This window comes from Pimephales promelas, chromosome 23 (assembly GCF_988280905.1).
Source record: "Pimephales promelas chromosome 23, fPimPro1.hap1.1, whole genome shotgun sequence".
NCBI classification, from domain to species: domain Eukaryota; kingdom Metazoa; phylum Chordata; class Actinopteri; order Cypriniformes; family Leuciscidae; genus Pimephales; species Pimephales promelas.
In genome coordinates, this window is record NC_142791.1 from 29510693 (window position 1) to 29535292 (window position 24600).

General features: G+C 42.1%; 3 protein-coding genes across 4 annotated transcripts in view; 2 read left to right on the forward strand and 1 right to left on the reverse strand.

The window, feature by feature from the left end:
• The window catches only part of LOC120478433 (beta/gamma crystallin domain-containing protein 3), a 45632-nt gene extending 44875 nt beyond the window's left edge, over positions 1-757 (forward strand). The window contains exon 21 of the mRNA XM_039670327.2: positions 288-757. Coding sequence (XP_039526261.2) covers positions 288-373 — 86 coding nt within the window. The 3' untranslated portion in view covers positions 374-757. The remainder of the gene's footprint in view (positions 1-287) is intronic.
• riox2 (ribosomal oxygenase 2) lies at positions 1-8957 on the reverse strand. Its single transcript, XM_039670330.2, has 10 exons — positions 8798-8957; positions 7400-7827; positions 7207-7326; positions 6990-7118; positions 6759-6862; positions 5595-5697; positions 4764-4932; positions 4576-4664; positions 2987-3127; positions 1-1274 (listed from the first exon to the last, which is right to left on the reverse strand). The coding sequence occupies exons 2-10, from the start codon at positions 7823-7825 to the stop codon at positions 1116-1118; spliced, it is 1440 nt and encodes a 479-aa protein (XP_039526264.2). The 5' UTR covers positions 7826-7827; positions 8798-8957; the 3' UTR covers positions 1-1115.
• tiprl (TIP41, TOR signaling pathway regulator-like (S. cerevisiae)) overlaps positions 7640-24600 on the forward strand; it is a 22027-nt gene continuing 5066 nt past the window's right edge. The window contains exons 1-4 of one of the 2 annotated variants that reach the window (XM_039670332.2): positions 7640-7764; positions 9421-9552; positions 21903-22082; positions 23527-23626. In XM_039670332.2, coding sequence (XP_039526266.1) covers positions 9440-9552; positions 21903-22082; positions 23527-23626 — 393 coding nt within the window. In that variant the 5' untranslated portion in view covers positions 7640-7764; positions 9421-9439. Of the gene's footprint in view, positions 7765-8984; positions 9140-9420; positions 9553-21902; positions 22083-23526; positions 23627-24600 lie in introns of those variants that run through there. The other variant, XM_039670331.2, reaches the window with a different exon arrangement.

The window sequence follows — 24600 nt, forward strand, 5'->3', positions numbered from 1 at the left end:
TATGTCTGTGGAAATTTATTTAGATACGGTCACTTCTGTCAATGGTACTTTAAAATGCTAAACTGCTTACACTGTTTACGGTATTACAGAATACAAAAGGTGGCCGTCAGACAGCTGTTTCAATAATGTGTCCATAAGCATGCATAGAAGGAGATAGAATATACAGTTAGTGCAGTATAAAACCATTACACCTATGGAGAGTCCCCACAAACATGTGTGCGCCTGTTATAGTGTGTGTGTGTGTGTGTGTGTGTGTGTGTGTTCTGAACAGTCTCTCTCTCTCTCAGGTGGGTGCGGCGCTGACCGAGATCAGCTGGTTCTGAGTCCGCTTGGTGCTGCCGACACTCAGCGCTGGGACCTCGACGTGCTGTGACACACACACACACACACACGATGAAACATGACGATATCAGGGACCGAATCTGGACAATTCAGCAGAACTGAGATCAGAGACAAAAATCAAGGAGGCCGAGGAAGAGGAGGAGCGGGATGAAGAGGAGGAGTGTGTTTATCTTGTGAAGCACATTTGCACTATCAGGAACACCTCAGCTGACGTCCTGCTGGAAGATGAACCGATGCGGACACTTGTTCTCCCTCTGTGTGTGTGTGTGTGTGTGAAGAGCCCTGCAGGAACACTGACGTGTGTGTAGTCTGATTTCAGAGGTACGCCAAACACATAATGTGTACAGTGATGTTCATAATCAGCAGTTTTAAAAGCAGTACGAATCTGAACAATAAATTTAAGTCGGAAAATTCATTTTGTGTTTGTTTGAACAAGATGTTTTGCAACTGCTGTTGATACACAATATTTCACAGGATTTATTCATGACATTTTTATTCGCCTACAATTGGTCACACAACTTTTTCCAGTAATATTTAGTTTAATATATAATTTAATAATAGTGTAATATTTCTGATGGACCTCAGAGGTGTGTGTGTGTGTGTGTGTGAGACGTGCCGGAGAATCAGCTGATAGTATAGTTCATAGATAAACAAAGCTCATGTTGTGTGGTGGTGTGTGTAGTCGGTCGTGTTGTGTAGCGGTGTGTGTAGTCGGTCATGTTGTGTAGCGGTGTGTGTAGTCGGTCATGTTGTGTAGCGGTGTGTGTAGTCAGTCATGTTGTGTGGCAGACGCTCATCAGGCCTTCGCTCCACAGTCCCAGCATCAGCCCCAGTTTATCCTCGTCCTGGAGCTGCAGCTGCGCAGCCGCCACACACTCTGAGTTCATGAGCTGCTTCAGTGCCGACAGATGAGACAGGGGGAACCGCAGACCCTGGAACACACACACACACACACACACACACACACACACAGATGAGACAGGGGGAACCGCAACTGATGACACTCAGCCAGAAACATGGAGCGTAACTGGAAGAAAACAAAACTGGAGGTATTTCGCATTTCATGGAAGGATAGCTCGACCGCTTACAGAGAGTTCTTAAAAGCTGCTAGATCTGCTTATTTTTCAACCCTATTAGAAGAACATAAACAAAACCCGACGTATCTATCTGAAACAGTGGCTAAATTAATGAGAAATAAAGCTTCAAGGCCAGAAGTGTCCAAGTAACACACCAGTAATGACTTCATGAACTTCTTTACTTACAAGATCGATTATCAGGGAGAAAATGATAACTATGCAACCATCAACTACAGTATCCTGATGCGATACCCGAGTGCACTGTAGTCTCCCTGAGGAAAGATTATAATCATTTGCTGCTATAGGAGAAGAAGAATTGTCTAAACTCGTTAAATCATCTAACTAAGCTAATGAAAGAGATGTCATAGATCCTCTTCCAAAAACCTTTAAGCTGGCTATGATTAAAATCTTGACGCATTATAGTCCCTTATGTCTATTGCGATCTCCAAACTCCGGCCAGTTGATCATACCGAGAATATCGAAATCGACTGCAGGCGGGAGATCCTTTTCCTATTTAGCAGCAAAACTCTGCTTCCCGGACAACGTTAGGAAGATTGTTCCAGACACACTCTGGCAGTTCAAATCTAGTTCAAATCTATTCTTCCTCCTCCCACCTTCCTCCTCCTCCTCTTCTTCCCCCCTTCCTCCTCCTCTTCTTCCTCCTCCCCTCCTCCTCCTCCCCTTCCTCCTCTTCCTCCCCCCCCTTCCTCCTCTTCCTCCCCCCCTTCCTCCTCCTCCTCCCCTTCCTCCTCCTCCTCCCCCCTTCCTCCTCCTCTTCTTCCTCCTCCCCTCCTCCTCCTCCCCTTCCTCCTCTTCCTCCCCCCCTTCCTCCTCCTCCTCCCCTTCCTCCTCTTCCTCCCCCCCTTCCTCCTCCTCCTCCCCTTCCTCCTCTTCCTCTTCTTCCCCCCTTCCTCCTCCTCTTCTTCCCCCCTTCCTCCTCCTCTTCTTCCCCCCTTCCTCCTCCTCTTCTTCCTCCCTTCCTCCTCCTCTTCTTCCTCCTCCCCTCCTCCTCCTCTTCCTCCTCCTCTTCTTCCCCCCTTCCTCCTCCTCTTCTTCCTCCCTTCCCTCCTCCTCCTCCCCTTCCTCCCCCCCCTTCCTCCTCCTCCTCCCCTTCCTACTCTTCCCCCCCTTCCTCCTCCTCCTCCCCCCCTTCCTCCTCCTCCTCCCCCCCTTCCTCCTCCTCCTCCCCTTCCTCCTCCTCCTCCCCTTCCTCCTCTTCCTCCTCCCCTTCCTCCTCTTCCTCCCCCTCCCCTTCCTCCTCTTCCTCCCCCTCCCCTTCCTCCTCTTCCTCCCCCTCCCCTTCCTCCTCTTCCTCCCCCTCCCCTTCCTCCCCCTCCCCTTCCTCCCCCTCCCCTTCCTCCTCTTCCTCCCCCTTCCTCCTCTTCCTCCCCCCCTTCCTCCTCCTCCTCTTCTTCCTCTTCCTCCTCTTTCTCCTCCTCTTCCTCCCCCCCAAACTCCTCCCCCCCTTCATCCTCCTCCCCTCCTCCTCTTCCTCCTCCTCTTCTAATTGTTATTATTTAAGTCATAGTTTCTGACTAGTCTGCGAGATGTGATGTGGGCTGACGAACCTGTGAGACGACCTCCTCTTCATCATCGTCATCGTCATCATCATCATCATCTTCGTCGTCATCAGATGCTCCCATCATGTGTGTTTCTCTCTTGTTCTTTAAAGAATGCAACACAAACACGACCAGCTCGGTGGCCTCGTCCTGATCAGAGACAAACACAGTGAGGACTTACTACACACACACACACACACACCCCTGGTAAATATGAACACAGGCAGCTGTGAAAATAAATCTGCATTGTTTATCCTTCAGATTTTTCAATCAAAAATATTTCCAATGCAAGTGTGATGTATTGAAGTTTTGAAGTATTTCAAAATGAAGTATACTCCCATTCATATTTACATTAGCACACCAGGGTATGTGTGTGTGTTTGTGTGTGTATAAATATACATGACTTGTGTGTGTGTTTGACGTGTGTGTGAAAATATGTGACGTGTGTGTGTGTGTGTGTGAATATATGGTGCTGAAAGCATTGTTTAGAAATGTCGGCCCATATTGATAGGATCGCATCTTGCTGTTGATGGAGATTTGTGGGATGAAGCTCCCGTTCCACCACATCCCAAAGATGCTCTATTGGGTTGAGATCTGGTGACTGTGGCGGCCATTTTAGTACAGTCAACTCATTGACATGTTCAAGAAACCAATTTGAGATGATTCCAGCTGTGTGACATGGTGCATTATCCTGCTGGAAGTAGCCATCAGAGGATGGGCACATGGTGGCCATAAAGGGATGGACATGGGCAGAAACAATGCTCAGGTAGGCCGTGGCATTTAAACGATGCCCAAATGGCACTAAGGGGTCTAAAGTGTGCCAAGAAAACATCCATTACACCACCACCACCACCAGCCTGCACAGTGGGAACAAGACATGATGGATCCATGTTCTCATTCTGTTTACGCCAAATTCTGACTCTACCATCTGAATGTTCAACAGAAATCCAGACTCATCAGACCAGGTCCAGTCCAGTCTTCAACTGTCCAGTTTTGGTGAGCTCTTGCAGATTGTGGCCTCTTTCTCCTATGTGTAGTGGAGATGAGTGGTACCCAGTGGGGTCTTCTGCTGGTGTAGCCCATCCGCCTCAAGGTTGTGTGTGTTGTGTCTTCTTCACAAATGCTTTGCTGCATACCTCGGTTGTAACGAGTGGTTATTTCAGTCAAAGTTGCTCTTCTATCAGCTTGAATCAGTCGACCTCTGACCTCTCGCATCAACAAGGCATTTCCACCCACAGGACTGACCCATACTGGATGTTTTTCCCTTTTCACGCCATTCTTTGTAAACCCTAGAAATGGTTGTGTGTGAAAATCCCAGTAACTGAGCAGATTGTGAAATACTCAGACACCAACAACCATGCCACGCTCAAAACTGCTCAAATCCCCTTTCTTTCCCATTCGGACATTCAGTTTGGAGTTCAGGAGATTCTCTTGACCAGGACCACACCGCTAAATGCACTGAAGACACTGCCATGTGATTGGATGATTAGATAATTGCATTAATGAGAAATTGAACAGGTGTTCCTAATAATCCTTTAGGTGAGTGTGTGTGTGTGTGTGTGTGTGTGTGTGTGTGTGTGTGAGAGAGAGAGACTTACAGTGTTCTCTTGACTGGGCTCCACTGTTAGAAGAAGATGCTCTTTAAACCGCAAACACACAGTGTCCTCCAGCGCCGGCGGTTTCCCAACTGGAAGAGAAACACATTCAGCACACACACACACACACACACACACACGCACACACACACACACACACACACACACACACACACACAGGTGAGCCTCACCAGGATCAGCGCCGGCTCGGTCCTCCAGGAAGGGTGGCAGTCGGTGGCAGACGAAGTCTCTCTTCATCGCACTGGAGCGCAAGTCCTGATCCCCCCGCTCGACATCATCAGCCACACGCCGCAGGAACACACACACCTGCTTATTCACCTCAGCAGCCACGCTGGAAGACTGACACACACACACACTCTTAGAGTCACTGTTACAGGTGAGTGTGTGAGAGAGTAGTGTGTGTGTGTGTGAGGAGTGTGTGTGTGTGAGTACTGTGTGTGTGTGTGTGTGTGAGTAGTGTGTATGTCTGTGAGTACTGTGTGTGTGTGTGTGTGAGTACTGTGTGTGTGTGTGTGTGTGTGTGTGAGTACTGTGTGTGTGTGTGTGTGAGTAGTGTGTATGTGTGTGAGTACTGTGTGTGTGTGTGTGTGTGTGTGTGTGAGGAGTGTGTGTGTGTGTGAGTACTGTGTGTGTGTGTGTGTGTGTGTGAGTAGTGTGTATGTGTGTGAGTACTGTGTGTGTTTGTGTGTGTGTGAGTACTGTGTGTGTGTGTGTGTGAGTAGTGTGTATGTGTGTGAGTACTGTGTGTGTGTGTGTGTGTGTGAGGAGTGTGTGTGTGTGTGAGTACTGTGTGTGTGAGTAGTGTGTATGTGTGTGAGTACTGTGTGTGTTTGTGTGTGTGTGAGTACTGTGTGTGTGTGTGTGTGTGTGTGAGTAGTGTGTATGTGTGTGAGTACTGTGTGTGTGTGTGTGTGAGTAGTGTGTATGTGTGTGAGTACTGTGTGTGTGTGTGTGTGTGTGTGTGTGAGTAGTGTGTGTGTGTGAGGAGTGTGTGTGCTCACCGTGAGAACGTTACGAGGAAGACCGCAGCGCATCCCGTGTTCACGTCTCATGCTGTCTAACACACACCCGGGAAACACGTCCAGCATGAAGTCGCCCCACGACCTAAAACACACACACACGTTTATATCTAACACACACTCCTGATAGTCGCTGCGGGTCGAACCGGAGTGCTCAGAAACACCGAGTCATGAACGAGTTTCCATGTGTACAAAGTGTATCACCATTATAATGTTTGACATGCGTATTCCTGCTTAAAGGGTTAGTTCACCCAAAAATGAAAATTAAGTCATTAATTACTCACCCCCATGCTGTACCAACCCCGTAAGACCTTCGTTCGTCTTCGGGACACAAATGAAGATATTTTTGATTAAATTTGAGCTGTATAACGAGTTTATTCGACTATTTCTTTTCTTCCTTGTAGGCCAGAAACGAGACTTCCTTAGATTTCCACGACGCATGCGCGAGAACTGCGATCTGCTTACACCAGCTTACACTACTTCAGATCGCAGTTCTCGCGCATGCGTCGTGGAAATCTAAGGAAGTCTCGTTTCAGGCCTACAAGGAAGAAAAGAAATAGTCGAATAAACTCGTTATACAGCTCAAATTTAATCAAAAATATCTTCATTTGTGTTCCGAAGACAAACGAAGGTCTTACGGGGTTGGTACAGCATGGGGGTGAGTAATTAATGACTTAATTTTCATTTTTGGGTGAACTAACCCTTTAAAGACAGTGTGTGTCACACACACACACACACACACACACACAGACACACACACAGACTCAGCGACCCGCGGAGTGTGTTCAGATAAAGCATAAATCTGAGGACGTTCATCGTAGATTTGTGTCGTGTGATTAGACTCAAACTCGTGATGTTAGCTTTCACACACACACACATTACTTCAGCTAAACTCTTTAAAACATGTTTTACAATCCAGAAACGATATAAATAATCAAACTCTCGCGGGGATTCATTTTAATATTTGAGAACTGTTTAATATTAAAGCAGAGATTGTAGAAGCATGTTACAGAGCACTTCCAGAGAGTGTGTGTGTGTGTGTGTGTGTGTGTACGCACATGTTCTGGTAGGTGCTGAGTGTGAGGTGTGTGTGTGTGTGTGTGTGTGTGTGTGTGTGTGTGTGTGTGTGTGTGTGTGTGTACGCACATGTTCTGGTAGGTGCTGAGTGTGAGGTGTGTGGACCGCTCCACGTCTGCAGGAGTGTCGGCCTGGTGAATCGTTCCTCGGGGGAAATACAGCAAATCTCCAGCCTGCAGGAAACCAAACGAGGCGTTAGTGTAGAGCTTCTCAACCACACACACACACACACGAGCAGGACACTCGAGAACAGCAGTCACGCCCCTGCCGATTGGCCTCTCAGCCCGTGATGTCACTGACCTGCAGGGTGAGGTCGTGTGTGGGGGGGCCGATGCGCTGCTCGGGCTCCAGGCTGTACTCGCGGGCCAGGGGGACGGTGGGCTGGTAAAGCCTCCAGTGTTTCTGTCCCTCCAGCTGGAGGATGAACACCTGAACACATAAACACGGGCCAGCAGAACGTCATGAGCAAACTGTGACCGCAGACGCTAAACACACACGAGAGCACACACACACACACCTCCACGTCGTCGTAGTGCGGCGGCAGACCCTGAGAGCCTCGAGGCGTGATGTAGACGTTAGATCCGACCAGCGACCCAAAGAAGCACTCCAGCCGCTCCTGAATACGCCACAGCTCGTCCTGTGAACACATGCGACCGGTCAACACACGCGACCCCCAACTCTGACCTGTGTTTGTTTGCGTGAACTCTGACCTTGAACCTCTGAGGCTGGTGCAGCTGTATGGTGGCTCTGCTCTCCTCCAGGTCCTTCTTCAGCTGGCTGAACTTCACCTCGCCGTCTTTATTCAGCACTCTCTTCTGGCCGTCCACGCAGCGGCACACGTTGAGGTCTCGGGCGTAGCGCAGGCCGCGAGCGCACAGCTGCCTGACGTCGGACAGCTGGAACAGCGAGTGGAAGTACGAGGCCAGAGCCGGATCGTTGCGCTGCAGGACCAGTGGCTTCTGCTCCCAGTACTGAAGGAAGAACTGGTCCAGGCTGACCGGACTGATCAGACTCTGGAAGAAATCCCTCGGAGAGTCGAAGCACAGCGGGTTCCCCATCTTCATCTGCTTCACAGGTACATCCTCCTCATCCTCCTGTCCATCACACTTCTTCACTCTTCTGCCCTTCTTTGGCATCTCTGCAGCATAAATATCAGAATATAACTATGCTGCGCTGACTAGATAGCTTGCAGATTATTCTGGAATTTCTGTCAAAAACAGCCTATTTTCACGGTGTAAAACATGCAATACGCTTCAAACGATTATTCATAAATGTGTATGTGCACAATATAGAACAGAACAGCAGTCGCATCTGTCGTCCTCTCCTCCGCCACGTCTACAGTTTAGGACACGATCAACTCGGGTCTCAAAATGATCTTCCAGTTTCCCAGTAGTAAATACGACCTTCATGTCCAGTTCCTACTAGAAAACTAGTTTTGCAACAAATCCAATTCATAGCACGTCAAAGCAGAATTAATAACCATTAATTCTTGCCACTGTGAAGAAACTACAAGAGTGAGAATGAATGTTCATAATTAACGTACAGCACAGATGAAGCTTAAAATAATGGCAGGCTTTTAACCGTTCATTCAGTTCATGCATTCGTCATCACAAAATAACCGATTAGTCCAGTTTAATTTATTCAGTGTATGGAAAAGTGTCAACACAAGTGACAGAATGAGGGAGAATTGAGGTGTGCAAAAACTAATAATACAATTTATTGATTTACTTTTTATTGTATTTTAAAAATGCAGTGTCAAATTAAAATACAAAATGCAATTGAAGATTTGACATTTTATTATTATCTATTATTTAATAGAAAATGCAAAGGAAACGGTAAAGTGCATATAAAATGCTAACACAACAATAGTGACAAGCTTCAAATTAAAGCGTTGTTTAGTTTTCCTCTTTCTTTAATTTATGGATTAAATTTCAAAACCTAAGACAACCAGATATATTTAGAGTTTCGAAATAATTTAACACATAAAAGGAGAGTAAGATTTAATCGTATACTTGTTGTTATCCAAATCAGACAGACGGATCCGTCGTAATTTATATGCCAGTAAATAACTCATTCGCAGTGGAAGTACAGACAAACACGTTCCTTACCGACAGCATCACAGGCGCACGTGCAATGACGGTGTCACACTTCAAACGCTCCGGGTGGAAACATAAAAATCCTTCCTGGATTTTTAAATCAAGTTCATTCATTATCGTAGCAACCACAATCTCAGTAAAATACGTGGCGTATGACGATTATACAGATTTTGTTGCTGATTTGAAATATGTAATTTAGTTGGGAGTTCGGGAAGCAGTTTTTGAGATGACAGGGTTCCCCATCTCAATATATGGCTCTGTTGTCCACTGCCGGAACCATCGGCTGCTGTTCGCGCGACACCGGGAGGAATTGGAGGTTGCGCTGTATGTATACATGAAAACCACTAATGCGAGGTGAGAGTGAATTACGCTCGTATTCGCTTTCATTAATGTTTTTACTTCTGTGTTGTAAACAGTCTTAACGTAATTGATGTATGTGTGCCAGTTTTGGTCTGCTTTAATCAACCGAACTATAAAAGAGCGTTTAACAAACTGCGAGTCTTAAGTTTGATAATATCGAGTCCAGATTAATACATTCATAAACATTTTAGAGCGTGCAGTTTCTACAGTTTATGGTCGTGATTCTGCTAAAGAAGTAAAGAGACGTGTGGGTTTCGGTCACTGCTCTTTCTCAGACGTTAGCTGGTCTGCAGGATGTCTTCAGTGATTCCACAAGGGTTTCAGAGCAGCAAACAGGACTTCCGGTTCGGCCCGTGGACCGTCACCGCCGTCAGGACTCACATCATGAAGTCCAAAGATATCGAGAGGTGAGGGATGCTGGAGAAATGAGATTGAACTGAGATTCTGCCATCATTTACTACCTCATGTTGTTCCAAACTGTTCTGGGAGATATTTTTAAGAATGTTAGTGGGCTTCATTCACTCATATAGCATGCAGAAAAAGCTAAAGAAAGAAACTCATACAGGTCTGGAACAAATTCAGGGTGAGTAAATGGTGACAGAATTTTTATTTTGGGGTGTACTGGCCCTTTAAAGGATTAGTTTTCTTTTTCAAAAAACTGTTGCTGATAATTTTCTCACCCCCATGTCATCCAAGATGTCCATGTCTTTCTTTCTTCAGTCGAAAAGAAATGAAGGTTTTTGATGAACATTCCAGGATTTTCTCCATATAATGGACTTCAATGGGGTCCAAACGGTTCAAGGTCCAAAAGAAACTTTCAGTACAAACTTGTTCAAAGGGTTTTAAACGATTCCAGACGATGATTTTAAATTAACAAAGTTTAAGTTTTATAAGATCAAACGCTCGCCTTGCTCTGTTCTGTGGTGCACGTTCGTGGCTCTCCTGTTCGAACTCGTTCAACAAAATTAACAAATCTTTTTCCGAATCAATTCGTTCGTTTCTTTCGCCGAATGAACCAAATGACGCGGAAAAAGATTTGTTCATTTTGATGAACGAGTTCGAACAGGAGTGTGTTACAGAACAGAGCAAGGCGAGCGTTTGAGCTTATAAAACTTAAACTTTGTTATTTATTTATAAAACGAGCGATCGTTTCGCTTGATAAGACCCTTATTCATCGTCTGGTGTCGTTTAAAGCCCTTTGAACAAGGTTGCAGTTTGTACTTAAAGTTTCTTTTGAACCTTGAACCGTTTGGTTCCCATTGAAGTCCATTATATGGAGAAAATCCTGGAATGTTTTCATCAAAAACCTTCATTTCTTTTCAACTGAAGAAATAAAGACATGGACATCTTGGACGACACGGGGTGAGTAAATTATCAGCTAAAGGTTTTTTAAAAGTGAACTACTCCTTAATATGATGACTGACATTAGGGCGATCTTCCCAATTTTGAGATTTACTATAGAGAATATCCAGACTGAAACAAGCCTGTGGACTTTATCTTTATCTCTTATTATTTCTTTTGATTATTTTAAAGGGTGGGTTGACTGCTTTTTTTCTTTGCATGATTGTATTTATGGGGTGCAATATACCATGTATTGTGATGGATTTTCACGATTAAAGGGTTAGTTCACCCAAAAATGAAAATTAAGTCATTAATTACTCACCCCCATGCTGTACCAACCCCGTAAGACCTTCGTTCGTCTTCGGAACACAAATGAAGATATTTTTGATTAAATTTGAGAGCTGTATAACTACCACATTGGCTCCTAAGGGACTGCCTCTTGACGGCCCAGAAAGTCAATGAAGAAAATGTTTAAATATCCCAAGTGACTACCGTGGCTCAACTATATGTTTATCAAGCGACGCGAATACTTTTTGTGCGAAAAAACAAACAAAAATAACGGGAGGATTGCGATCTGCTCACACCAGCTTACACCACTTCAGATCGCAATTCTCGCGCATGCGTCGTGGAAATCTAAGGAAGTCTCGTTTCTGGCCTACAAGGAAGAAAAGAAATAGTCGAATAAACTCATTATTTTTGTTTGTTTTTTCGCACAAAAAGTATTCGCGTCGCTTGATAAACATATAGTTGAGCCACGGTAGTCACTTGGGATATTTAAACATTTTCTTCATTGACTTTCTGGGCCGTTAGTTTAATATAGAGTCTAGGCCTTCAGAAAAAAAATATTTTTTGAAGAAAATTAGCACCATCTGGTTACAGTATAGAGAAAAAGCGTAGAATCATGGTGTAACCACTTGATGGCATGTACAGCTCTCTATTGAGAGGCATGTGAATTCCCCAGCTGTTTATGAACACATTTTTGTTGTTGTTTGGTGGATTTGAATATATAGTTAAAACAATCTCAAAAACTATTTCTTATAAAAAAATGACAAACAAATATTCACAATTTTTTTTTCTTTTTTTTTACAACTTCCCATTCATTTCCTATGGGGTCATTTTTGACCAAAGACCACAAGTGTGACTATTTTTTTTAAGACCACTTAGCATGCTCAGATCATGACCTCAATTTTTTTGTGTGTTCACATACATAATGCCATAAAAGTCACCAAGTTTCGTAACATCGCGATGAAGCTGTGATTTTTAAAAATTCAAAACATACTTTTTCTAATCAAAATTTATTGGTGTGTGTGTATAAAAGTGTGTTTGTATGTGTGTGTGTGTTGGTGGGTGTGTCTGTTTTGCACTCTAGATGTTGTAGAGTGTCACCCCTTTCTTGCAGTGTACTTTTTTTTTTAGAATTGTGGCCGATTTGTAGATTGTACATACAAAAATTCCGATGAAGCTGTGATTTTTAAAATTTCAAAACAGAAAATTTTTCGGTCAGAAATGACCAAAGAGCACTTGAGGGTTAACACATCACATTAACTTTTAAATATTCATCATGTCCATTAGGGATGGGACGATAACCGGTTTCGCGATAAACCACGATAAAATATACTGACGGTTAGTAATATCGTTTAAAATGTAATTATCATTAAAACCGTGTTTGATTATCGCGATTTTAATAACTCACTGTAAATCCCGTCGGCCAGTCTGACGCAGCCGCGCGCAATGTTTACTTTTCGAGAAGGAATGGCGGAAGGCAGTGACCGTGCTTGGGAGATTCAGCCTTTTAAGAGGACCAAATCTGGGGAGTGGTCATAGTTAGGCTTTTACAAAAGTCCTGAGGGAAACTTGATCGAGGATAGTCACCCTGTCTGCAGAACAAAAAGTCACTGTCCAAAAGAAACACTTCAAATCTGCCGAGTCGTCTTCTTGTGTAACCATCACCCGCTGTTGTATAGCGAACGCAAGGCAAGTTAACTTTGACCTCAATACCAAAACTACGTCTGGGAAAATATTGGGCACGAAATGTTGCTTTGAGTTTAACGTTAAACATTTTATGTCACTCACTTGAAATAAGTGAAGCTTCCGCAAAGAAAAGTTTGCAGCAAGTGGCTTTGAGCCAAAAGACGAACGAACATCTTCAAATAAGATTATTATTAAGAGTGACGTTTTAAGGGATAGTAATGTATAGATACATCACGTATTACACCGATTTTATTTTTACCACATAATTACGGGGACATATTGAATTGATAATGAGTTTAGCTAATGTTTTAAATCTTACCCGTTTATAAATTCATTTAGTAAAACAATCGTCCAGACAAGATGATCACACCAATATTATCAAACTCTGTAAACAATAAATCAACTCTGATTTCATTTTCAAAACAATCAAAAACCGGAGACGCAAGACGGCAAGTTGTATTTGAATGAAACGAGCGCGCGTCCGTTGTGATATGGATGTGCGCTGTGTAATAATGTGTTGCTATTGACGACGGGCATTATAAAGAAGCAAATGCCATAGAATAGAATCTTGCTTAAAAAAAACTGCATAGAGCTGCTTGTTTATTTGTTGTTTGTTGATTTTCATTTATAAAACTTGTTGAAATGTTTTCAGTGTGAGCATCAGTTCTTTTTGAACACTTTCATCTAATTTTAACAAAACCGTGATAATATTGATAATCGCGATAATTTTGGACACTATAATCGTGATATGAAATTTTCATACCGTCCCATCCCTAATGTCCATTATATCCAATAACTCAGACAGGTCTTTCATACGTGTCTTGGAATAGAGCGCGTCTTTATTAACTCTAGTTGGAATAGAGCGCGTCTTTGATAACTCTAGTTGGAATAGAGCGCGTCTTTATTAACTCTAGTTGGAATAGAGCGCGTCTTTGATAACTCTAGTTGGAATAGAGCGCGTCTTTATTAACTCTAGCTGGAATAGAGCGTGTCTTTAATAACTCTAGTTGGAATAGAGCGCGTCTTTAATAACTAGTTGGAATAGAGCGCGTCTTTAATAACTCTAGTTGGAATAGAGCGCGTCTTTAATAACTCTAGTTGGAATAGAGCGCGTCTTTATTAACTCTAGTTGGAATAGAGCGCGTCTTTGATAACTCTAGTTGGAATAGAGCGCGTCTTTATTAACTCTAGCTGGAATAGAGCGTGTCTTTAATAACTCTAGTTGGAATAGAGCGCGTCTTTATTAACTCTAGTTGGAATAGAGCGCGTCTTTAATAACTCTAGTTGGAATAGAGCGCGTCTTTAATAACTCTAGTTGGAATAGAGCGCGTCTTTATTAACTCTAGCTGGAATAGAGCGCGTCTTTAATAACTCTAGTTGGAATAGAGCGCGTCTTTAATAACTCTAGTTGGAATAGAGCGCGTCTTTATTAACTCTAGTTGGAATAGAGCGCGTCTTTGATAACTCTAGTTGGAATAGAGCGCGTCTTTATTAACTCTAGCTGGAATAGAGCGCGTCTTTAATAACTCTAGTTGGAATAGAGCGCGTCTTTAATAACTCTAGTTGGAATAGAGCGCGTCTTTATTAACTCTAGTTGGAATAGAGCGCGTCTTTATTAACTCTAGCTGGAATAGAGCGCGTCTTTAATAACTCTAGTTGGAATAGAGCGCGTCTTTAATAACTCTAGTTGGAATAGAGCGCGTCTTTAATAACTCTAGTTGGAATAGAGCGCGTCTTTAATAACTCTAGTTGGAATAGAGCGCGTCTTTAATAACTCTAGTTGGAATAGAGCGCGTCTTTAATAACTCTAGTTGGAATAGAGCGCGTCTTTATTAACTCTAGCTGGAATAGAGCGCGTCTTTAATAACTCTAGTTGGAATAGAGCGCGTCTTTAATAACTCTAGTTGGAATAGAGCGCGTCTTTGATAACTCTAGTTGGAATAGAGCGCGTCTTTGATAACTCTAGTTGGAATAGAGCGCGTCTTTATTAACTCTAGCTGGAATAGAGCGCGTCTTTAATAACTCTAGTTGGAATAGAGCGCGTCTTTAATAACTCTAGTTGGAATAGAGCGCGTCTTTATTAACTCTAGTTGGAATAGAGCGCGTCTTTGATAACTCTAGTTGGAATAGAGCGCGTCTTTATTAACTCTAGCTGGAATAGAGCGCGTCTTTAATAACTCTAGTTGGAATAGAGCGCGTCTTTATTAACTCTAGTTGGAATAGAGCGCGTCTTTGATAACTCTAGTTGGAATAGAGCGCGTCTTTATTAACTCTAGCTGGAATAGAGCGCGTCTTTAATAACTCTAGTTGGAATAGAGCGCGTCTTTAATAACTCTAGTTGGAATAGAGCGCGTCTTTAATAACTCTAGTTGGAATAGAGCGCGTCTTTAATAACTCTAGTTGGAATAGAGCGCGTCTTTAATAACTCTAGTTGGAATAGAGCGCGTCTTTAATAACTCTAGTTGGAATAGAGCGCGTCTTTATTAACTCTAGTTGGAATAGAGCGCGTCTTTGATAACTCTAGTTGGAATAGAGCGCGTCTTTATTAACTCTAGCTGGAATAGAGCGCGTCTTTAATAACTCTAGTTGGAATAGAGCGCGTCTTTAATAACTCTAGTTGGAATAGAGCGCGTCTTTATTAACTCTAGTTGGAATAGAGCGCGTCTTTATTAACTCTAGCTGGAATAGAGCGCGTCTTTAATAACTCTAGTTGGAATAGAGCGCGTCTTTAATAACTCTAGTTGGAATAGAGCGCGTCTTTAATAACTCTAGTTGGAATAGAGCGCGTCTTTAATAACTCTAGTTGGAATAGAGCGCGTCTTTAATAACTCTAGTTGGAATAGAGCGCGTCTTTAATAACTCTAGTTGGAATAGAGCGCGTCTTTATTAACTCTAGCTGGAATAGAGCGCGTCTTTAATAACTCTAGTTGGAATAGAGCGCGTCTTTAATAACTCTAGTTGGAATAGAGCGCGTCTTTGATAACTCTAGTTGGAATAGAGCGCGTCTTTGATAACTCTAGTTGGAATAGAGCGCGTCTTTATTAACTCTAGCTGGAATAGAGCGCGTCTTTAATAACTCTAGTTGGAATAGAGCGCGTCTTTAATAACTCTAGTTGGAATAGAGCGCGTCTTTATTAACTCTAGTTGGAATAGAGCGCGTCTTTGATAACTCTAGTTGGAATAGAGCGCGTCTTTATTAACTCTAGCTGGAATAGAGCGCGTCTTTAATAACTCTAGTTGGAATAGAGCGCGTCTTTATTAACTCTAGTTGGAATAGAGCGCGTCTTTGATAACTCTAGTTGGAATAGAGCGCGTCTTTATTAACTCTAGCTGGAATAGAGCGCGTCTTTAATAACTCTAGTTGGAATAGAGCGCGTCTTTAATAACTCTAGTTGGAATAGAGCGCGTCTTTAATAACTCTAGTTGGAATAGAGCGCGTCTTTAATAACTCTAGTTGGAATAGAGCGCGTCTTTAATAACTCTAGTTGGAATAGAGCGCGTCTTTATTAACTCTAGCTGGAATAGAGCGCGTCTTTAATAACTCTAGCTGGAATAGAGCGCGTCTTTAATAACTCTAGTTGGAATAGAGCGCGTCTTTAATAACTCTAGTTGGAATAGAGCGCGTCTTTAATAACTCTAGTTGGAATAGAGCGCGTCTTTAATAACTCTAGTTGGAATAGAGCGCGTCTTTGATAACTCTAGTTGGAATAGAGCGCGTCTTTAATAACTCTAGTTGGAATAGAGCGCGTCTTTGATAACTCTAGTTGGAATAGAGCGCGTCTTTGCTAACTCTAGTTGGAATAGAGCGCGTCTTTGATTACTCTAGTTGGAATAGAGCGCGTCTTTAATAACTCTAGTTGGAATAGAGCGCGTCTTTAATAACTCTAGTTGGAATAGAGCGCGTCTTTGATAACTCTAGTTGGAATAGAGCGCGTCTTTGATAACTCTAGTTGGAATAGAGCGCGTCTTTATTAACTCTAGCTGGAATAGAACGCGTCTTTAATAACTCTAGTTGGAATAGAGCGCGTCTTTAATAACTCTAGTTGGAATAGAGCGCGTCTTTATTAACTCTAGCTGGAATAGAGCGCGTCTTTAATAACTCTAGTTGGAATAGAGCGCGTCTTTAATAACTCTAGTTGGAATAGAGCGCGTCTTTAATAACTCTAGTTGGAATAGAGCGCGTCTTTGATAACTCTAGTTGGAATAGAGCGCGTCTTTGATAACTCTAGTTGGAATAGAGCGCGTCTTTAATAACTCTAGTTGGAATAGAGCGCGTCTTTGATAACTCTAGTTGGAATAGAGCGCGTCTTTGATAACTCTAGTTGGAATAGAGCGCGTCTTTAATAACTCTAGTTGGAATAGAGCGCGTCTTTAATAACTCTAGTTGGAATAGAGCGCGTCTTTATTAACTCTAGTTGGAATAGAGCGCGTCTTTAATAACTCTAGTTGGAATAGAGCGCGTCTTTAATAACTCTAGTTGGAATAGAGCGCGTCTTTAATAACTCTAGTTGGAACAGAGCGCGTCTTTAATAACTCTAGTTGGAACAGAGCGCGTCTTTAATAACTCTAGTTGGAATAGAGCGCGTCTTTAATAACTCTAGTTGGAATAGAGCGCGTCTTTAATAACTCTAGTTGGAATAGAGCGCGTCTTTAATAACTCTAGTTGGAATAGAGCGAGTCTTTATTAACTCTAGTTGGAATAGAGCGCGTCTTTATTAACTCTAGTTGGAACAGAGCGTGTGTTTAATAACTCTAGTTGGAATAGAGCGCGTCTTTATTAACTCTAGTTGGAATAGAGCGCGTCTTTATTAACTCTAGTTGGAATAGAGCGCGTCTTTAATAACTCTAGTTGGAATAGAGCGCGTCTTTAATAACTAGTTGGAATAGAGCGCGTCTTTGATAACTCTAGTTGGAATAGAGCGCGTCTTTATTAACTCTAGCTGGAATAGAGCGCGTCTTTAATAACTCTAGTTGGAATAGAGCGCGTCTTTAATAACTCTAGTTGGAATAGAGCGCGTCTTTGATAACTCTAGTTGGAATAGAGCGCGTCTTTAATAACTCTAGTTGGAATAGAGCGCGTCTTTAATAACTCTAGTTGGAATAGAGCGCGTCTTTAATAACTCTAGTTGGAATAGAGCGCGTCTTTAATAACTCTAGTTGGAATAGAGCGCGTCTTTGATAACTCTAGTTGGAATAGAGCGCGTCTTTATTAACTCTAGCTGGAATAGAGCGCGTCTTTAATAACTCTAGTTGGAATAGAGCGCGTCTTTGATAACTCTAGTTGGAATAGAGCGCGTCTTTGATAACTCTAGTTGGAATAGAGCGCGTCTTTAATAACTCTAGTTGGAATAGAGCGCGTCTTTATTAACTCTAGCTGGAATAGAGCGCGTCTTTAATAACTCTAGTTGGAATAGAGCGCGTCTTTAATAACTCTAGTTGGAATAGAGCGCGTCTTTGATAACTCTAGTTGAAATAGAGCGCGTCTTTGATAACTCTAGTTGGAATAGAGCGCGTCTTTATTAACTCTAGCTGGAATAGAGCGCGTCTTTAATAACTCTAGTTGGAATAGAGCGCGTCTTTAATAACTCTAGTTGGAATAGAGCGCGTCTTTATTAACTCTAGTTGGAATAGAGCGCGTCTTTGATAACTCTAGTTGGAATAGAGCGCGTCTTTATTAACTCTAGCTGGAATAGAGCGCGTCTTTAATAACTCTAGTTGGAATAGAGCGCGTCTTTAATAACTCTAGTTGGAATAGAGCGCGTCTTTAATAACTCTAGTTGGAATAGAGCGCGTCTTTAATAACTCTAGTTGGAATAGAGCGCGTCTTTATTAACTCTAGCTGGAATAGAGCGCGTCTTTAATAACTCTAGCTGGAATAGAGCGCGTCTTTAATAACTCTAGTTGGAATAGAGCGCGTCTTTAATAACTCTAGTTGGAATAGAGCGCGTCTTTAATAACTCTAGTTGGAATAGAGCGCGTCTTTAATAACTCTAGTTGGAATAGAGCGCGTCTTTGATAACTCTAGTTGGAATAGAGCGCGTCTTTAATAACTCTAGTTGGAATAGAGCGCGTCTTTGATAACTCTAGTTGGAATAGAGCGCGTCTTTGATAACTCTAGTTGGAATAGAGCGCGTCTTTGATTACTCTAGTTGGAATAGAGCGCGTCTTTAATAACTCTAGTTGGAATAGAGCGCGTCTTTAATAACTCTAGTTGGAATAGAGCGCGTCTTTGATAACTCTAGTTGGAATAGAGCGCGTCTTTGATAACTCTAGTTGGAATAGAGCGCGTCTTTATTAACTCTAGCTGGAATAGAACGCGTCTTTAATAACTCTAGTTGGAATAGAGCGCGTCTTTAATAACTCTAGTTGGAATAGAGCGCGTCTTTAATAACTCTAGTTGGAATAGAGCGCATCTTTATTAACTCTAGCTGGAATAGAGCGCGTCTTTAATAACTCTAGTTGGAATAGAGCGCGTCTTTAATAACTCTAGTTGGAATAGAGCGCGTCTTTAATAACTCTAGTTGGAATAGAGCGCGTCTTTGATAACTCTAGTTGGAATAGAGCGCGTCTTTGATAACTCTAGTTGGAATAGAGCGCGTCTTTAATAACTCTAGTTGGAATAGAGCGCGTCTTTGATAACTCTAGTTGGAATAGAGCGCGTCTTTAATAACTCTAGTTGGAATAGAGCGCGTCTTTAATAACTCTAGTTGGAATAGAGCGCGTCTTTATTAACTCTAGTTGGAATAGAGCGCGTCTTTAATAACTCTAGTTGGAATAGAGCGCGTCTTTAATAACTCTAGTTGGAATAGAGCGCGTCTTTAATAACTCTAGTTGGAACAGAGCGCGTCTTTAATAACTCTAGTTGGAATAGAGCGCGTCTTTAATAACTCTAGTTGGAATAGAGCGCGTCTTTAATAACTCTAGTTGGAATAGAGCGCGTCTTTAATAACTCTAGTTGGAATAGAGCGCGTCTTTAATAACTCTAGTTGGAATAGAGCGAGTCTTTATTAACTCTAGTTGGAATAGAGCGCGTCTTTATTAACTCTAGTTGGAACAGAGCGTGTGTTTAATAACTCTAGTTGGAATAGAGCGCGTCTTTATTAACTCTAGTTGGAATAGAGCGCGTCTTTATTAACTCTAGTTGGAATAGAGCGCGTCTTTAATAACTCTAGTTGGAATAGAGCGCGTCTTTAATAACTCTAGTTGGAATAGAGCGCGTCTTTGATAACTCTAGTTGGAATAGAGCGCGTCTTTATTAACTCTAGCTGGAATAGAGCGCGTCTTTAATAACTCTAGTTGGAATAGAGCGCGTCTTTAATAACCCTAGTTGGAATAGAGCGCGTCTTTGATAACTCTAGTTGGAATAGAGCGCGTCTTTAATAACTCTAGTTGGAATAGAGCGCGTCTTTAATAACTCTAGTTGGAATAGAGCGCGTCTTTAATAACTCTAGTTGGAATAGAGCGCGTCTTTAATAACTCTAGTTGGAATAGAGCGCGTCTTTGATAACTCTAGTTGGAATAGAGCGCGTCTTTATTAACTCTAGCTGGAATAGAGCGCGTCTTTAATAACTCTAGTTGGAATAGAGCGCGTCTTTGATAACTCTAGTTGGAATAGAGCGCGTCTTTGATAACTCTAGTTGGAATAGAGCGCGTCTTTGATAACTCTAGTTGGAATAGAGCGCGTCTTTAATAACTCTAGTTGGAATAGAGCGCGTCTTTAATAATTCTAGTTGGAATAGAGCGCGTCTTTAATAACTCTAGTTGGAATAGAGCGTGTCTTTAATAACTCTAGTTGGAACAGAGCGCGTCTTTAATAACTCTAGTTGGAATAGAGCGCGTCTTTAATAACTCTAGTTGGAATAGAGCGTGTCTTTAATAACTCTAGTTGGAACAGAGCGCGTCTTTAATAACTCTAGTTGGAATAGAGCGTGTCTTTAATAACTCTAGTTGGAATAGAGCGCGTCTTTAATAACTCTAGTTGGAATAGAGCGCGTCTTTGATAACTCTAGTTGGAATAGAGCGCGTCTTTAATAACTCTAGTTGGAATAGAGCGCGTCTTTAATAACTCTAGTTGGAATAGAGCGCGTCTTTAATAACTCTAGTTGGAATAGAGCGCGTCTTTAATAACTCTAGTTGGAATAGAGCGAGTCTTTATTAACTCTAGTTGGAATAGAGCGCGTCTTTATTAACTCTAGTTGGAACAGAGCGTGTGTTTAATAACTCTAGTTGGAATAGAGCGCGTCTTTATTAACTCTAGTTGGAATAGAGCGCGTCTTTATTAACTCTAGTTGGAATAGAGCGCGTCTTTAATAACTCTAGTTGGAATAGAGCGCGTCTTTAATAACTCTAGTTGGAATAGAGCGCGTCTTTGATAACTCTAGTTGGAATAGAGCGCGTCTTTATTAACTCTAGCTGGAATAGAGCGCGTCTTTAATAACTCTAGTTGGAATAGAGCGCGTCTTTAATAACTCTAGTTGGAATAGAGCGCGTCTTTGATAACTCTAGTTGGAATAGAGCGCGTCTTTAATAACTCTAGTTGGAATAGAGCGCGTCTTTAATAACTCTAGTTGGAATAGAGCGCGTCTTTAATAACTCTAGTTGGAATAGAGCGCGTCTTTAATAACTCTAGTTGGAATAGAGCGCGTCTTTGATAACTCTAGTTGGAATAGAGCGCGTCTTTATTAACTCTAGCTGGAATAGAGCGCGTCTTTAATAACTCTAGTTGGAATAGAGCGCGTCTTTGATAACTCTAGTTGGAATAGAGCGCGTCTTTGATAACTCTAGTTGGAATAGAGCGCGTCTTTGATAACTCTAGTTGGAATAGAGCGCGTCTTTAATAACTCTAGTTGGAATAGAGCGCGTCTTTAATAATTCTAGTTGGAATAGAGCGCGTCTTTAATAACTCTAGTTGGAATAGAGCGTGTCTTTAATAACTCTAGTTGGAACAGAGCGCGTCTTTAATAACTCTAGTTGGAATAGAGCGCGTCTTTAATAACTCTAGTTGGAATAGAGCGTGTCTTTAATAACTCTAGTTGGAACAGAGCGCGTCTTTAATAACTCTAGTTGGAATAGAGCGCGTCTTTATTAACTCTAGTTGGAATAGAGCGCGTCTTTATTAACTCTAGTTGGAATAGAGCGCGTCTTTGGGCTTTTGGGCTTTAAGGAGGGGTGGAAGACAGCGCTTTAAAGGAAAGGAACATGCGGCACAATGATCATCTTGATTATCACATTTTCGTTATCCCTGGAAGCCGAAATCTGAACCGAAACTAAACTGTGATTCACCGCAGACCCAGCTGATGTTCAAGGGAGAGACCGGTCACATGATGTAATCTGGCCAGTTGGCCGTTGCTGTATCTGAACAAGGATGATGATGAAGATTGATGGATGATGTTGTTGATGATGATGACGGTGTTGATGATATAAGCTCATGACGTGTGTGTCGCAGGCTGGCGGAGACGATGCACATGCCGGCTCTGCCAGAGATGCTGTTCGGGGAGAACGTGTTGCGCATTCAGCACAGCGACGGCTTCGGGATCGAGTTCAACGCCATCGACGCGCTCAAACGTGTCAACAACATGCAGGACTCTGTGAAGGTGGCCTGTGCCCAGGAGTGGCAGGACAGCAGGTATAGTGTGTACTTCGCCAGAGCGCCTAAAGAGAGGCTTTGACACTGGAGAATCTGTGCGTGTGCAGGGATTAAAGTTCTCCGTCGCTACGACGGATTTCCGTTAATTGCAGCGAGTCTATGACGGATATCCATCAATTGCAGGGTTCCCGTCTGTCTTTATGTCTTAAATTAACTTTTCATAATTTTAAGGCCGTATATAGGCTTTCATTTCGCAAACAGTGTGATAAATGTCTTAATTTTAGTTGGAATAGGTCTTAAATTAAGGAAAGATGATGCGTATTCACCCTGCTGAGGGGGGGTGTGATAAAGCCTGGAGTGGAGCGAAAGCACGTTCCTCTCTCCACTCTAAGCATTCTGTAGTCACTTTGCTCATGGTCCACTCCGGTTTTTCAATTCCCGCTCACGGAAAAACTGCTCCCTGCCTTTTCACTCAATCTGGTCAGGCGAGGCTAGCTCGTTTGCTGCGGTCCCATGATAGAAAACCGAACGCGGGTCAACATTGGTCGTTTCTCAATACCAGGTACGCAAACTTCGGACTCGCGTCCTTGATAGTTCGGACTTGCCTAGTTCGACTCGGGGGAACGAACTCCCAACAGCGCGTTCTTGATCGCGTCACTCAGCACGCGGTATCAACTACCTTTTTTCATCAACACCACTGTGCCTCTTTTCATTTATAAATGAACATAATTATTATCATAAACATATAAATGGCCACACAAATGTGGTTCAGGCAACGCACTTTGATTATCATATATTTATAACAACACGAAATATAGCTAAAACACAAACCTGCTTCTTTTTGTTTTCATTTTAAAAATATGAAACATTATTTATCATTAAAACTGACATTTAACAAACAGACAGGGTTGTATCGTTTTATTGTATTATGCGTACACATACAGTGAAGAGAATGCATAGTAATATAATATTTTATATATTTTAGAAAATCTTGTCTTTTTTGTTAAATGTCAGTTTTAATGCTAATATCCCGTTCAAAAGTATAAGTAGCCTAATAGTAGCCAGTTAAACATAAGTCAGCTCTTTAATAGGCTACAAAGTTAAAGTTAAATAGCCTACATAATAAAATTATGAAACTTCACTTTGCCCTCAGCCAAAACAATTTGCCATGGCACAAACTATATATTAATAAAGTTTAGCATTGTTTGGTCTCATAAGATAAATAAAAACATGCACTGAAAAGTTATGTATATGGTTGATTATTTGTCAAGATAAGTAATTGTTTTTCATAGATTAAAATAGCTTTTAAATTACGCAAACTGGCAATATTAGATCGGTTTTTAACATCTCCCCTTAAAACGCTATTGGTCTCGACTATTTAAATAAAGTTACAGGAATATGACTTGGCCTGAAAAAAATTTCAGTCAGAAGAATTTTTTTCACTTTAATCCCTGTGTGTGTGTGTGTGTGTGTGTGTGTTCAGGGCCGACTCAGAGCATTCGAAGGACGTGGTGAAGCGCTACGATTGGACTTACACAACCGACTACAGAGGGACTTTACTGGGAGAGCACATGCAGATGAAGGTATTCTGTGCTTTACTCTGACCAGCTGCATGTGGAGCGTCTCTGACTCAGAAGAGCTTGTATGATCAGCAATATTCTGCTCTGTGCATCGACACCATTACCAGAGAGCTGAACTGAGCTGGACGATGACATCACGGTTTGTCCAGAGCGTCGCCCCCGACGTTCACATATTTAAGAGAAAAAAAAGCAAATGTATCCCATATTGACCACTACCGTTGACTTAAGACAGGTGTAATGAATTAGTTGACTAAACGAGTGCTCTCTTGCTCCGGCTGCTTTTCTGGGAGTAATCCGATGTGCTCAAATGAAATTTCGGCCAATCCATTCAAACGATCTGTTTTCATGCACACGTTCTGAACTGTCGCACTGAATTCATTCCGATCGATGAATCCCAATGTAGTGTTTTCATGAACACTAAATAATGTGTTCGGGGTTGATGTCTGTGTTTATAAGTCACAAGCTTCAAATCGAAATGTATTTTTGACGTGTGCTCACTGCACGAATATACAGAGTTTCCCGATGTTTGCGCATAATAACTATTCTTCTAGATTGATTCTTTATTTGTTTTAAACAGCAGACTTAATATCCGTCTCTGGTCATAATATGAGCCGTTGTCCCGTGCTGCCTTATATTTTATCATCACGCAGTAAAACTGTCCAAAACCAGTGGTGTGTGTATGAGAGTCTGAAGCGGCACTTATTTCTATTTTTCAGCTATTTCTACATCATTACGCTATTTCTATGTCATTAGGCTATTTCTTCATCATTACGCTATTCCATTATGAAAGTTAGCCAATCAAGTTTAAAATAAATTTCAAGAGTCAAGGAATCTCACAGGGGTTCAAACTAGGCTAGTGTATTGTATATGTTTGATTTATGTTGAAGTATTTGTGACATTTCTTTAATGTTTTTTAATGTTGAAACTTTTCTTTATGTATTCAGGCTATCAAAGTATATCAAAAATGTACGGCTTTC